Here is a 17,101-nt window from a genome sequence, read left to right on the forward strand (position 1 = left end):
TGTGGCTTTCTGAATTTTCTATCTGAATGAAAGAGAGTGATAAAGGGTTTCTGGAGTCGGTCCTCCATGTCAAGCTGTCATCGGGCCGTTGAAGTTGCCGGATGCCAACTGGCAGTTGCTATAGTTGTGATGTCACCAGTTAGCTGATAAACTCTCCGGAGGATATTAGTATTAGATTCCATAAAACAGCCAGCATGGTACTTGAAGCAACTGTCAAATATTTATTGGTTCTTAATGTCAGTTCTTTTGTCCAGATGAATCCCACTATAAGCATTTTACATGACATAATGTATGGAATGAGCTTTTTGTATATGCAGTTGAAATTTTGAATCACACTCCCCCAGTTCTTTATTTACTACACCTGCTTTATTTTGTCACACTAAATATGACAGATGTTGCTTCATGCATCAACTCTATATGTACTCATTAGGGTTGTGGTTGGGCTGGAGCCTATCCTAGCTAACATTGGATGTGGGTTGAGGAGCACCCTGAGTTGCACGCCAGTCAATTACAAGGCTTGTATAGAGTAGCCAAAAAGTATTTACCATCCTGGGTTTTTCTGATTTTTTTACTGTTTTATCCACATTTCATTAGTGTCTTTTTGTAGACAAAATGTTAACATTCTAAAGCATGTATTTACAATATACAAGTAATACACCACAGTCTACTTTTCTAGATTGTGTTCATTACCCAATGTTTGCCTGAGAAACTCATGAGGATAGGTGGTACAATAGGTAATTGAATTACCCAAGGTTTTTCTGAATAGCAGTTTTGCCTGCTAATAAAATCACGGCATGCCGCTCTCGCAGTTCTGAGATTTAGGGTTCAATGCCAGACTCTGGCCTTCCTGTGTGGAGTTTGCCTGTTCGCCGTGCGCCTGTGTGGGTTTTATCTTGGTACACAACATGCTATAAGCTGTTTGAATACTCTAAACTGTCCTTATAAATGAATGTGAGCATAGTTGTTTGTTCTTACTATTTGCTGGCAACAAATTCAGGTTGTACCCTGCCTACTGCCCATTGTTAGCTGGGATAATGTCAAGCACCTCTGTGACCCTGTGTAAGGATAAGATTAATGAATGAATGGATGAATCCTGCAAAACTAGATTTCATCCCTAGTTTTGCAGCATTTGAGTCTTTCGTTCCAGCAAAAAAAGGTGTTGTAAATATTTTGAGGTTTACTTTTTCCTGTATTGGCATGTATTGGCTATATTCAAGAGGATGTTAAATGTCCTCATTTGTCTCTGATATAAATAATGCAATACAACTGCATCTACGTGTAGTACAAGTGCACCAACTTGTGGTTGAAGTATAAGCAAAAATACCTACTAGTAGCAATAGTTGAGTACTATTAAGCACAAGCTCTTACTCATCTCCTCTTGGATCCGAGTGGGCTGTAACTTTGACATTTGACAAGTTGACACGTAAACTTTCTGACACATGTGCCAGGACAGAGGGAACTGGATGGTTTAGCTGCAGATTCAATAGCTCCCAAAGATGTCATATGGAGACAGCCTCCCACAACACCATAAATGTATTCCTGCCTGGCTTTCTGAAAGCCTCCACCAATCAAGTTGCCTGCAGTTGCTATCTAGCAGGTCACTCTTCTCACTAAGAATTACCCCCACAACTTGTTCTCCCTTTATTTTTTTCCTTTCCTCCTATTCCTTCTTCCCTGGGGTGTGCCATTCACTAAAATTATTCTTTCACCACTTGTCATGCAAGCCAACCACTGCGAGGCAGAATGGCAGATGGGAGGTCTGATTGGCTGTCAGCTCATGTTTATTTCCTTGTTGTCAGGTTGTCAAATGAGATAAAACATTGTTACACAGCATTGTCATGTTCTCACTGCAGGTTTCATTTATAATATTAGTCGTTTAAGTTGATCTAAAGGTTACCCCCATACAAACCCCATCACCAAATTAATAGTTCCTTAGGGAAGGAGATGGAACCTATCCTAAATGACTTGGACACGTACACTGCGGTGGGCGCCAGTGAAATGCTGGGTGAGTTGTGAAGAAATCACTGAGTGATGATATATTGCATGTTGATGGTAAGGTATGTTAACCGGTACACTGCTCTAGGTGGGAGAACGAAAATGTTTTTTTTATATTACTATAGCCACAAATGAATAATGATTGGGGTTGTATAGAGGTCACAGCTGAGTATAAATTATAGGCCTTGCCAAAAATAAAGCTTTACTTATAGTTCAAAAGTAATGTAATATGGGTCCCAGAAAAGTTTGTGACAAAATGGACTTAACTATGAACCCAAAATATATGTTCCTTTACGACGGGTGGGATAATTAAATTAGTATGTTTGTGTTGGCCATCTATTAAATAAAAGACAAGCGATCCATTACATATTTACTTATTTATTTTTAAAAGAAGAACAGATTGACCGAAAATACATACATACATATATATATATATATATATACTTCTCATTGGCTTTGTATGACCCTATTTGGAAATATGCTTTAATGTGAAAGTCTGGAGAAGGGATACTTATGCACAGTATATATTTCTGTAGTATATAGCCTTTTATATGAATTGATTAATGAGGAACAGCTTCATGTGAAAAGTGGACCAGGTTTGGCTTGCATTATTAAGGAACAGGTGGTGGACATTCATTGTTAAGTATATACGGGCACATGCATGCACGAGCACACACGCACACGCACACCTAAACACATATACCTCAGGTGGTGAACGGAGCTCTCATGCTGAGGGGATTTGTATAAAAGCCCAAACATAAAACACAGTTGGCAGACTCGGACTCATACAGCTCCACTTCGACTGTTGCTTTTGTGTGTTTGTGTGCATGTCCGTGTGTGCCTATGTGCATATGTTTAAGCATGCAGGAAAAATGATGTATGGCGGGAAGCAATCTTTTTCCCCCTCTGGCATCATTCAGTGAGTTACTTCTTATTCAGATTTTAGCGTCTGTTTTTCCAATCACCTCTCCAAGTTTTGGCATTGGCGTTTCTCAATTTTTTTCTGTTCCTTAAATTTCAGCTATGTGCTGGGAGGTGCTGAAAGGTAGTGTGGTTGCATAGCATGTTATTTGGGATTTGAAATGTAGCCATTCTTTTCACTCGTATAATCACCCTGTGCAATTAGGATGTTCTGAATTCACACTGTTTGGAATCACCTAGCGTGACGGTGGGGATGATCAAAGTATGTTCTTTTTAGAACACACACACACATGCATGCACACATGTCGGTATGTATCATCTATGCAGTCTTCATGCATCACAACATACCAATTGGGAGGTATGGAAACATGTTCAATATGTCCGCATAATAGCTATTAGGTTGGTTTATAGTGGTGGAAATTAACATTCTCCATGGGTTTTTGTGTCTTATGGGACTGAATGATACACATTGTAAATCTGCTTGATCTGTGTGAAGTGTCATGGCACATTACACACCCTTATACAGTGGCCTTTGTCTCATAATGATCGCTATACCACGTCTTTTCATCTAGGCACGCATACAAAACAGTTGGTGTGCAGATCCTGGCCCAAAGCCCCTTGTGCAGCCCATTTCGAGCTCATGCTGATCTTGTAATGAGCATAGCAAGAGCAAGATTAAGGCAAAAACTGTATAGCATTGGATAAATTTGCTACAGTTTGAATTTTGCTCCAACCATGAGTGCACTTCAGCTATTTTGATGGGCCAAATGACCAGGAGCTTCCCTGCTGTTAGTCTGCTGTCTTTTTTTCAAAGCCTTTTACTCTACATGTAATGCGTTTCCAGGCTAACACGTATAGCCTTTGAGGGTGGTGTCGCACAGAGGAACAATAAATAGGCAAGAAAAATGTAAACCGTAACATCTAGTTGTTGAAAAAAGTTGGAGTAGTACTCATTTATATATTTTTTGTTTATAAGGAGAAGGGTCTTTCTTACATGTATGATTTGGTTTTTTGTCCCTTGTGAGGCATGAGAAGAGTTTAGTGAAACATGGATTTGAATAAAGACTAGACTTAGAGAAGAAGGCAAAGACCCTGAGTAGGGAAAAAGGATGAACTGGAGTAATAGTCTAAAAGACACAAGGAGACTGGTTGTCGAAAGCAGTAGATCAGAGAAAAACATTGGGACAGATGGAGAGGAAGAAAGTAGAGTGCAAGGAGTGTTATCATCTGGAATCTATAGAGAATTGATGGGCAGAAGAAGATATAGTCCCATACATCACGCTGTCTCATAAAGTGGTGCTTCTATTGCTGCTGATTCTACTCTGTATTCTCTATCCTGTCTCTCCAAATAGTTCTGCAGCTGACTAAATATCTCATTTTAAGAATGCCGTCTCTATTATATATTGCTGTGGGAAAGTGACAATATCAAACAAAGTGAATATGATACAAACGCATTTTTATTGGTGTGTCTTTAGGTGAACGCGTGTACAATAAAGTTGGAAATAAATAAGCAGAATGCAATCAATTATGGCATTTCCTCTTTTGAACGGAATTGGAATGATGCAAGACAGAGGTTGGAATTGAATGAACAGAATGCAATCAATTAAATTGTTTACTGTTCCGAGTAGAATAGGTACAATGCAGGATGAAGGAAGAGGAAGTGAAGTATATTTTCCCTTAAAACACAATTTGTACATTAAGTAGCAGAATTACTGTAATTTTTAAACTAGAAAGTGTTCCAACTATAAGCCATACTCAGCATATTCTACATGAAAACTTTTTTTTTTTTTTTTTTTAATAAATATAATCCACACCGGCCTAAAAAACGGCATGGTTCAATGCTGAGGGTGTAGCAGTGTTGGTTGGGGAAGGTCAGAGGATTATTCGTCAAGAATATGACAGCATTTTGTTATTTTGGAGGTCACAGGTATGGCTGATATACTTGTTGTCCTGGTCCCATAGTCTTTACAAAGACCAAAAATAGGATTTTGAAGTTTTCGCTCTGAAATCCAATCTGTATCTTTACTCATTCTGTTCTGCACTTCCCTTACTGTCCGTACCAGAAATCTGCCTGATTGAGGCTGATTCAACAAAATTCACTTAGCTATCAAGTTGATTGGATTTTCTTGTGCTTGAGATGGCATCTATGGACTGGAGAAGATAGAATCGAGCATCTTTGTGAGAGATAAACCTTTTTCCCCTTTTCCCTTTTCATCCAAACAGTAAATCATTCGTCTCTTTTCCTGTAGCTGAAATCCCAGAAATATTTCTTTTAGAAATCAATTTTAAACGCCAGCTTTTGCAAAGGATATTTTTTCCAACGAGTTGGCCATCTGTTTTCATGAATACTTAATAGCTGTATGTCATCAGAGTCAAACACTTGTTCACCGAGACGCTCCCTATGTTATTACCACTATAATTGTTAGCTCGCAGTTTCTAATTGGAACCCCCGTTCCCAGAGGAGGCAACGAATGGATCAGTACCATGTTTATTTTGTATATGTCTGAGCTCTGTTCCAATTTCTGGCATATTTTCTCTCGTGGGCTTTGTTTTTTTTACTCATATTGTTTACTACAGCCTGCCAAGGTGTGACACTTTCATATTAGGATAACAGCACCAAGGGAATAAATAGGAAGGTGTTATGTGAAATAAATCAAGTGGGACTATTGAGTGATAATATCCAGCTGGACAAGGTGTTATATCCTGGGTGGAGACATGTTGAATACAAACAGCCTTCAGCATGCAATAATTCTTGAAACTGCTGATAATGTGATGGGATTTACTTTTACTGTACTTTAAATATTGCCAAGTATACCTTCTTTTGCTGTGGAAAATTATCCAATGCCTCATAATTGGACAAAACATTACATTTTTACCAATTCTATTTCAATAAATTGATGTGCATTTTATTTTTGTTTAATTCTAACCAACAATATGCAGTCATGAAATAGCATTTGGTTCAATAAACTTGTGTCCAACAGCTGACAGACAAACAAATTAAGCGCTTTGTGCCATAGTCCACGCATTCAAGCTGTTTTAATGAGCTTCTGAGTGAGATACAAGATCAACAGGCTGCAAAACTTTACAAATATATAATATTTAGTATATGCCTTGGCTCAATAAACCCCAAATGCTGCTGCGCTTGACTCAAGGCCCTGTCAATGAGGTCACCAGATACTAATCAACAAGCAAGAATAAAGGGTCATGAATGCTTGTATAAAATACTATTCCAAATCAGAAAGAACCTTGACTGCAAGTGTTTAGTGTGATATTGATGCAATAAACATGTTGTACTAGTTAAAATGACAACCTTGTGTCTTGTACAGTAACTGAACAGCTCGAAAAGCTATCATCTGGCAACATGACTGTGGTAATATCTATGAAGCCTCCTCTCTTTGTGATTTGTGTCCTCCTGTACTGTGCCTTGTTTGTTGAGTACACATATACATTCCTGTGATATATGTGGCATGCTTCTACCCAACCAATGTCTGCAGTGTCATTCAACTCATGTTATTGAGCTCTCAAGGTGAACCTTTGAATAATTTGAGAAAGCCTTGGCTATTGGAAACATGAAAAGCAGATTGAAAACTGCTTTTGAACTTCAACCCTTGGTTGAAAATGGGGCCCCAGTATTTGCAGATTTTCATTCCAACTAATGAAGAGAATCCATTTCCACCAATCTGGTGTCTTAAAAGTATAATAGGTTGATTGGTGTCAGGTGCTGCTGGTTTCAGAAGAAACCTCATTGGTTAAACTCTCTGTGCTGGATCAGTTGGAACAAAAACCTGCGCCCACTGTGGCCCTATGTAGAATAGTTTGGACACCCCCGGTTTATAAGGAAAATACATTTGACCTGGGTCGTTCCAATTTACTCCAAGCAATTCCGGGATATCCGTCTGAGGTTGGGAAAAATTTGGCTGTGACAGTTTGTACTCTCAATTACCCTTACCAACATGCATTTTGCGAGTAGTGATGTGCAGTGTTGAACTCATTTCCCAAGATGTTGTGGAAAATGCATTTAGTGTCTTTATCATGTTAGACCACATACTCGCGTCAGTCTATAGATTTCATCCTCAATAATAAATCTTGAAATGTATCCATATTGTTTGTCACTTCGCTATCAGCAACAGTCACATTTGATCAAAAGCATAACAAAGACAAAGCACAAAGTACTTAATGTCATACTATCGGCTCAAAAGTACTTCACTGAATTAAAAAACTTGGACTTCACGGAGCCACAACCCATAGTCCTTTTTATGAAGCAAAATAGTGCAAAACACATTTTAATCCCATTTCTCGGTTAATTAGAAAGCCAGAATCGCTACCAAGTGATGTATACTAGAGAACGTTTGGCTTCTTTGCACACATTGCTTCTTCTGTTTAGCTTTTCCCCCCATATTAAATTGGTTGATACCTGTTGGGTAGGGAAAACTTGAACTTTAGGTTTTAGACTTTCGCTATTAACAACAAGGAACAACCAAACTCAGTCAAAAATGTGTCAAAAGAGTCAGGTTTTTTTATTTTTTTTACTCCAACTGAAGTATTCTTTTTTAGCTTAGTTTACATGATGAAACCAGATTCATCACTTTGTTGGCTCTAAAGGTTTGTAATGATGCCAACATGGCTTTTCCCTTTTTTTTTTCTTAAAACACAACAGGAAAGTTACTTTGACGGAAATTTATAGTTGCAATTATGTTACCTTTGGATGTTGACCACTGACATCCTGCTGCGGTGCCCCGCCATTATTTGCCGAAATGGTTGAAAAAATGATGAACGGCTGTGGAACACAATGGAAATATGATTCTTATTTGTCTGGTGGGTACAGCAAGGTGGCTTGGGAAATCAGCTAGGCCCTAATTGCCATAGCAGACCCTTATTCAGACAATTGTAATGCTCAAACAAATAGTGATAAAATATGTATCCTGCAATGCTAGCTGCTAGATTCAACTATGTAATATGACAATAAATAAATTATAACTTGCCTTTGAATTGTGAAAGAAATAATTCAGTTGTATATCTGTACTAATTCAAAATCCGGAATGTGCCAGTTTTTTGCTTCTTTTAAATCATAAACAATAACATTGTATTGTATATCAAACAATCTGAATGTAATATCACTTCAACAGTGGAGGAGTCATAGCAATGTTTTTAATGACTAATTGGTTTTAAATATGGGCTTAAACAATATCAACAAAGAAATAATATTATAATTGTATTGGTTTGCAATGTAGTGAACATGGTTTTACTAGCTATTGTGTGTCATACCAATTTATGATTCCTTTCATTGGTTGAAAATTTAATTAGTCTTTTTCATGAATTGATTTTACATCAGTTTGTTGTGCCCTAACGAAGAAAAAAAAGTTTCTTTTGTTGAAAGCCTGGTGTGTGAAATACACTTTGAGAAAGCAGAACCTTGTTTCTTGATTCTCGCGCTGGGATTTGTGGGCAATATAAAGAAAATTTACGACAAGGATCATTTTGCAAGAGCATTTTTCCAAGAACTGTAAAGCATTGCTCTCCTTGCAGCTCCCCGCCCTTCCATTTCATTAAGTCCAAAGACAGCCGTGGAAGTCTGAAGCCTCCTTCGCCGCCGCCTCCTCCATCGCTGCCGCTTTTATGTTTTCAACCTCTTGCTGGACCTTCAGCATTTTTTCCCCCATGCGTGTCATGCCTCTCCTTTTGCCAAAATTACCGATTCCGATTTCTCTGCCTCTTTCGTAAGTTTCGACAACCGTGTAATTGTTGAATGTGGTAAGGGCCCAATAAGAAAGGGCCCTGTGTTGGTGGGCACTGTGCGACGGGCCATTCTTTTTTTGTTCCCCAGCCATTATTTGGCCTTGCTGAAGGAAAATGATACACATTTCTCTGCTTTCTTTTTGATACATACGGAGCACTATTTTTCTTAACATTTATCAATGTTTGTCTTCCTAGTGCCTGTCAGATTGTTCAATGGAAATTGATTAGTCACATGTCTAAAAGACATTCAAATACAAAGACCAATAAGAATTTCGATTTCACTGAACCGCCACGGGCCCTGCTTGTTGTGGAATTTGTGTAATGCAGTCTTCTGCAGAATCTGGATCGCTCTCGCTCAGCGATTTTTCGCTTCTGATTCCTAGGGGGACTAGTTATTCCTCTAGCTTTATTTTTTGCATGTCAGTCTCGCTTTACATTTCATGCAATTGTAGCTTTTACCTTATTCAGTCCAAATATATGGTGTCTGAAGAATAATCAGTATGAACAAAGAGCAATGTATTAATAAGTAAATACAGTCGATGAGGTGCAGAAAAATGTGTGCTATTTTGGATATAATGATAGGAATATACAGATTCCATGTGACTATTTTTTTTTATTAAATACCAAATTTTATGAGCAAAATGTAATAGCAGATTACTTCATAAAATATCTACACATTACAAAATACAACTGGCAAAACTGAAGTGATACTTTAGCTTTAGCTTGACCTCTCTTAATTTCCTTTGCTATGCTGCTGGTGCTTCGCAGTGGAAGTTAAGATGGCTTGGCCATAGCAAAAATGTGATGAGCGAGGCTGTTTATGCTGCTCACAATTTATTTTAGAGGAGAATTTGCAGTTTTCTTACTAATGTGTTGTCAGTTTTGTTTACCTTAGTGTCTCCACATGACTGACATGAGTTTTATATCGGGCTGATTAATCCTTATCAGTTGAAAAAATAATGCGATTACAAATGTACAGTTTTAATGCATCCTTAGTCATCAGCATTATACCATTATAGAAAGCCATCTGGTTACTATTTCATTTGAGGTGGGGTATCTGGGAAATATGGAATTGACAGTTTCTTGCATATCTCGCCTCTTCGTTTGGTTTGACCTTTACCCTCACATGCTCACCTCTACTTACGCATACATCATAACACTGCTTTTTCCTGAATTTGTCCTTGCTTCATTTCAATTCGGACTCACACACACCTTAGTATTGCCCCACCATCCTCCCTCCCCCCTCATCTGTTGCTTCAGCTTGGTCAGCCCTCCTTTGTTGTTCCCTTAAACCACAGTATGGAGATTCCCTCTTACTCTCTTTCCCGCTATGCTGTCTTTCCATTTTCCTGGCTCCTCACTCCTCAGTCACTGATGTCTGATCTAATTGCTTTCGCAGTGACCCTGGGGACCTCAGGCTTGCAGAGTAACAAGCTCCCAATGGATGCAACTGTGGCTTGGCCTCAGTCACTGCATTCCTAAATCTCTTCTTTCTTCTCATCCCTTTGTTGGCAGGCTCTTTCCAGTGCATTTATTCATTAGCAGGTCCAATGTGGCTGCCACTAATATACGCAGTGTGGTTTTTGCTCAGCTGACTTGATTGAATCTCGAGCATATTACGTGCAGTGGTGGGTCAGGCAGGTATTTTTGTGCCTTTTTCAAGGACATGCCCATATAAATCCTCATAATTTAAAAGGCATACCACTTGTATAATATCTTTATCAACATTTAATATTCAGTCACAATGGGTGCGTTTGCATATATTTGTTTTGGTCAATTCATGAGCGTTTTGTGAAATTGCTTCATATAGGTATTGTCACATGATTTGGTGTTTACTCAACAGCGTCTGAATGTTTTATTATGAATAGAATGTTGTCGAAAAACCATTAGTGTACATTTACATGATCCTGTAGCGGTTGATATAATATGCACTTTTCTTAATAACAAAATAACCAGATAAAAAGAAAAAGATATTGGGGAGAAAACACACAGGACGAAATGGAAATACAGAATACAAAGTAGTGACAGCATGCCCTGATAACATAGAAAAGGCTCCCTGGACCTCTGCAACTGAAATGTAATAGAAAAACGGAAGTACAAAGATTCAGCCCAGTGAACTAAAGCAGATAGGCTGGTGCACATTTGAAGAGCTTTGGCCTCGCCCTGAAAATAAGAATTTTAGAAATCTGGCACACATTCGAACTTAACGGTTCTACAGTGTAATGTGTCACACACGGAGGAGCTGCACTTACAACCCCAATGATAGAAATCATTACTTACATTTTTTTTCCTGTATTTGATTCCAAATCATTTGTTGATAGATTGATTGCACTTTAGTGAAAACTGTGGCAACGTCCCCAATGTTACCCTACTGTGTTGTCATATGAATAATGGTTAGTAATCCTAGAACATGCATGATGTGGTTCAGAATAAGCAGAGTTGTCGGTGATATCATGTAGCAGCCTCAGGATTTCTCTTTATCTCCGAAAGGAGAAATTTGTCTTGGTCTCAGGAACAGCTGTATACATAATTCTAAGGTGTAAAACACCTTGTATTCATCATCCATCCACTCCATATCTTATTGGTGACTTATATTTAGTAACTTAAATATAACTGAGGAACAAAAAACATATTTTATGTTTGAAACCTTTTACTTTCTCGCATTGACTAAATTTGTATGGTACATATTCCTAGTTCTGGTACAGTTCCTGTCTTGTTAAATCACGAGTAAACTCAATAACAGTTTTCGGAAAGCCGCTTTGAGCTTTGATGTTAACTAGATTGTGTGTAGGATGCGTTCCCCTTCTACGTACACAGTACATATTAATGAAGGAACACCAGCATAATCAAAAGATGTTCTGCTCAAGGTTAATAGGTCAAATGTGTGGAACAGGATCTCTTTGAAGCACACACACTTCTCATTAGAGGCATTTAAAGAAAATTCTTTGATACACACAGTCTGATATTCCCTTGGCCCTCCCTCAGTGTAAACTTTCTTTGGACCTTTACCCTCACCCTCACCCACACACAGTATTCCAGTGACCTCAGCCAATATTCTGAATGCAAATTCCCCAAACACCCGAGACACATGCTGTTCCAGTTCAGTGTTTGAGTTGTTCAATAAACATCATACAAATTTCAGGGCAGACATTAAATAACGAGTAGCAGAATATTAAGAGATGTAACCTGACAAATGTACGTTTTAACCATTACTTTAGAAAATTCCATGTTTTCTGCCTTTAAGCACAAAAATAGGTGACAACAAAGAATGGCTTTTGCTTTCTGTGCATATTTTTAAAGCATCTTTCTTTGCTTTGTTGTAGGTGCGTGGAAATCATTGCCAAGGAGGGGAGGAGCCTGAAGGAGCTCTATCTGGTCTCCTGTAAAATCACCGACCATGGTAAGTCTCTTTCACACACCATCCCTCAGTTGCCGCTGGCCTCCGACATCATTATCGTAACCATTATTACCCGCCGACACTGCCATTATTCAGGGTTCATTTTTATTTTTACAGCTTGGCCCGCGTGAGGCTCGCAAACTGTAAAATTATGATTGAAAAGTTTTATGCATGATAGTGTCAGATCTCCTCTGTGGTCCTCCTACTTACTTCCCAGTGCAGTTGCAGCATCAAACTTTACGGTGCAGTTTTTGAAATTAAAATTGGAATTACTGAGGAAGCTTTCACTGTAAGTCCATACATCCTTTTGTAAAAAGTAATGTATGGCAATTGTAATATATTTTAAAATAATGCCTGTGGTTTGAGAACAGTTCAGTGCTTTAAGTGTTGCGTTAGATGTTTGGTTGTGAATCTAAACAGGATATCTACTGAATTATTTAGAAAGGTAGTTTTCTTGCCCATCCCTTTACATTGACAGGGGCTTTTGACTTTTCAGGCACAAACAAAAATACTCTAAAATGCAGTAATTTTAATTGTGCAAGAATAAACAAAAACTCGATTGCCATTCATGGATATTTGAATTGAATTGGATGTTTTTATTGTCATTATTTGTGAAGTTAAATTCGCTCTGCCCCCTGTCAATGTTACAGTTGTATTTCAATGTTTTGTAGTCCAGTGTAACGTAATTAGCAGTAGTTATTTTAGTGTTCTATCCATACAAATAGAAAACTGTCAGGGTGGCATTACCATTTCACTATAGGGAAGTATAGAAGAACAGTGGTGATTGTCTACACTAGACAAGCTGAGCTAAGGAGGATGTTGTTAAGGAAGTGTTTTTATTTGCTTTCACATTGTAAAACTGCACAGCGTCCTGCTGCATTCCATGAATACTACATAATATACACATGGACTTACAGCGTCATTGGAACGAAGCTCGAAACTGAACTCTGTTCATGGCCACACAAATCTGTAATACTATGTCGGTCTTGTGCGTGTTACCATGGCAATAATCACCTTGGTCTCCCTGTTGTTGTCACATGAAGTGCATTTTGATTCCCACACAGTCCTCTGCACTAGGCTCACTTGAACTTTTGAGCCACACTATGAAAAGTGATACAAAAAGAAAGACCTGACACATTTCATAATTATCTGTGCCTCCATCTTCATTTGGTATCCTGTCTATATCAATACCAGAAAAATTAAATCTGGTATGAAAGTAGAGAACTGATTATATTTTTCAAATTTTTATCCTGCATTAATTATTGACAAAGGTGGAATGAGGATATGTACCACACTATAAGTATATATATGAAAATGTCTCCTAATTCAGCCCATTATCAAATACATTTGGGATGCCTTTATAGATCCTAATGTGTCACGCCCATAGCATTAAATTCAAAGCATGAAGCAACTGTACAGCATTGTGATATATACATACTCTTTGGGGAATGAGTATTATGTGCAGTAATTCCTACATTACCTCGTAGAGGAGGTGTTTGTTGCCTCATACATGTATGCCACAGGGTGGGGACCATCATGATTACTCGACAATCCTGTGACTGGTGTGAGTTACCGTGGCAATCATCACTTTGGCCTCCCTGAACGTGAACCGCCAATCGCATGGGCGTACGTCTTGTGTTGGTTGATAAATGACTCCCACATCCTTAAAGTACATTAAACCCAAAGCAGCATCCACAGCCACGTTCTTTCCTTTCTCATTTTTGGTCTCTAATCCTTTAGAGCAAGATAAATTGGTGAAATCTGATCTTTTATAGCCAATGACCCTCCTGGCCCTCCAATAAAGCCTTCTTAGTATTTTGCATGTCCATCCACAATAGTAAAGCTTGCTTTTATAGGCACCACTAAAATGATTGGTTGGCTTCCTGCTTCTTCCTCTGATAAATTGAATAACAGAAATGAGATTTTACATCTGCCAAGCTGCTCCCTGCCCGTTTGCCCCCTTCTACGCCACACTCATCTCCTGTGCTAATTATTTTTATTAATGGACTCACTGAGTGCATTTGAGATGTACACAAGCCTCTTACATTTTTGTATTCTTAGCTTCTACTTCCTGTGTGATCTTGAAGACAAACATGGAGAACTTGTTAGATGACGCCAGCAGAATACTACGAAACATGTAATTTTAGCCTCACCGCAGATGGTTCTTAGCCGTTATATCCCAACGAATAAATGGAAAAGTCAAGACAGAGCCTTTTTTGGGAGGTAATGATCTTGCTAAAAGCCCTATTAGTGCCTTGAAAACAGTCTTCCTATATCCTCGACCCCATTTATCAAAAACATGCAGACCAATTAGCATGAACACAACTACTTTTTTTTCTCCTTTTCTTCTTTTTCTTCCTCTGGCAATCTAGGCACCCTTGTTAAACGCATGCACTCCAGGATTTAAGTCTTATAAATCTTGCTACTTCTCAAAATTTCTCTCTAATTTCCTTGATGTTTCTCACTTCAAAAATACTACGCAAGGACTAAGCTCTTTTTCTGCAATAGATAGACAGCACTAAGTCCACAGTGCCCATTCATTCAGACTCTATTTTATAATTAGAATAACAAGCAGCCAATTCCAAACACGCGTCATAATGACACTTTTGCAGGTCTTTATCAGTTACATACATCTGTAATTTCAATCTGTAGACATCACCATTAATGAATAGGCAATATTTTCTAAAACGCTTGATCGTCGTCTTGAGACTCTACTCCCCAAATTTCAGGATGATTTGGTCAACATGCATTCCTTTAAATATAAAAAGTTAAAAAAAAAAAAAATTCGACGTTCAATATAAAGAAGGACATTTTCCAACAGATTTTTTAAAGCTTTTAAGGTTTATCATAATTCAAGTTTGGGATTTTGTGGACAATGTAAAGAGTAGTCAATATGTATTTCCTTTTTGATAGCAAAGTACATTTGAAATGTTCTCTTCTGCCACTATCATTTAAGTTAAAGATTATGATTTTTAAACACAAGTATTGTCCCTGAGCTTGCTATGGTCCAGATATATAATGCTTGAACCCTAAACAAAAAAACAAAAAAGCATGCCTATCTTTGTTTTGTCTAGACACCCAATGATTTTTTTGAAGGAGGGTGCGTTGTATTGTGGCCTTTTTGTAAGTTAGAAACCTGATTATGATGAGAAAACCTGCGACCCTACACAAACTGAGATTCACTATGTACATCCAATTTATCTGGAACCACTACAGTATTACACTCAATTGTTTGTATGACTAGCATTCACTAGCCTTCTCGTGTGTGCACAAGTTCTGCGTCCCAGCACACTTATCTTTTCCATGGTTGCCCACCTGCTTTATTCAAGGACAAAAAGAGAGGCCTCACAACCTCTCTTCTTTACATATGGTAATACCTTTTCATCCGCATGGCTGCAGACAACCTCTTACGTTGTCAGTCGTGGCCTCTTATGTACATTTGTGTGAATACAAGATGGAGTGAGGCACCTGTGGGAGACCTGATGAATAAAAAAAAATAGAAAAGACATTGCTAGACTATTCAGAATGTAGGAATAATTCTACAAGCTCCGTAAGACAAAGTATTTTTGAATGCTTTTCCATTTTTCATATTTATATAACAGTGATACAACAACCATCTGGATCCTATACAATTACAGGATTCACCTTTCAATCTGAGGTCTTTCTCATTCAGAAAGAATATTGTTACAACATAGTTAAACTGGATTCTTGTGATCTTCCACACCGTCCATTCTCGAAAGGGTTGCGGGGTTGCTGGAACCTAACCCAGCTGTCTTTGGGCAAAAAGCAGACTGACTACACCCTAGAATGGTCGCCATTCAGTTGTAGGGCGCACAGAGACAAATGACCATCCGTACTGCCAATAATACCGCCACCAGTGGGAATTGAGCCCCTGCCAGCCCCCACCGGAGTCAGGCGAGTGAATCTCTTCACCACGAGGAGATGTCTTCGCATTTTAGTGCTGTAAAAACAAGCAGATCAGATTTTTTTTTTTTTATGAGACATCATATCGACTTTCATGTCGCTGAACAAACCTTTTGTGCACACATCACATATACGGAGAATGAACAGATGAAATAAAAAAAAGAGGAATTTTTAAGTGAGCTTTAACTTTTCAGCTTTTTTGTTGTTGCCACAATTAAATTATGTTTCACGCCAGCTCACGTTTCTCAAATTGCAGAATTCATTAATGGCTACAATAAAGCATCAAGTGGCTTACACGTAAAGATGTTTGTGCTTGAAATCCATTGGAAGCCTGGATTTAGGGTAAAAGAGTTGAGCTAGACCACCCTTGCTCAAGTGTATTATAAGTCAACTTCTATAGGCTTCCGTGTGACTGGTTCAGATATAGTTCTCATTTCCCTACATCAGCCTGTGTGGTGCTATTTGCACATGGGTGAGCAGTGCCAAGAGGTGGAAATTGAATTAGTTTCCATATATTGTCCTCAGTGCTTTTCACTCCAACCCTAGCTTTTTCAGCTTCATGCACTGTTTGCATTTTGTGTGTGTCTGTGGGGTGGGGGTTTATCGGGTGGTTTGGTTTGAGGCTCGAGCTGACCACCATCTTACTAGTCACACACGTTCTACTGTTATCCCTTATTACATTTAGGAGCTTCCCCTTTGCATATAAAATACAGATTTTATGTGGTTTACTTTTGATAAGACAAACTTCTGGTTCTTTATAACGAATGTAGCCGTGCATGCAATGTAAAAGAACATGTACCTACACATTGCTCGAGGATGGAAAAAATGATTTTGATTTTGAAGGCCTCTCTTTCAACGGGCCGCAGGTGTCTGTCAGGGGGCTTGCATAATATGACTCAATTTGTCCTTTACATACTGTCTTCTGGTTTGCTCACTAACTTCCAGTGAGCTGCTAATAACAGCGAGCTGTAAAAGTGTGCCTGTGGGACTAAAATGACATGAGTATATATCTGTTAATGTTGCCAATAAGTTGTCTGTTTTGTTTATGGAAGTGAAGCAGCACATCACATTTGTGTGTGTGTTTTCTGATTAATTCCTGCAGCTTCACGCACTCACGTGTGATCCTTG

At 38.5% G+C, this 17,101-nt stretch overlaps 1 protein-coding gene across 3 annotated transcripts in view; it reads left to right on the forward strand.

The window, feature by feature from the left end:
- LOC144215779 (F-box/LRR-repeat protein 17-like) overlaps positions 1-17,101 on the forward strand; it is a 140,825-nt gene that overhangs the window by 82,930 nt on the left and 40,794 nt on the right. For all 3 annotated transcript variants that reach the window (XM_077744916.1, XM_077744917.1, XM_077744918.1), the window contains one exon: positions 11,976-12,052. In XM_077744916.1, the coding sequence (XP_077601042.1) occupies positions 11,976-12,052 (77 nt within the window). The remainder of the gene's footprint in view (positions 1-11,975; positions 12,053-17,101) is intronic.

This window comes from Stigmatopora nigra, chromosome 22 (assembly GCF_051989575.1).
Source record: "Stigmatopora nigra isolate UIUO_SnigA chromosome 22, RoL_Snig_1.1, whole genome shotgun sequence".
Lineage (NCBI taxonomy): Eukaryota > Metazoa > Chordata > Actinopteri > Syngnathiformes > Syngnathidae > Stigmatopora > Stigmatopora nigra.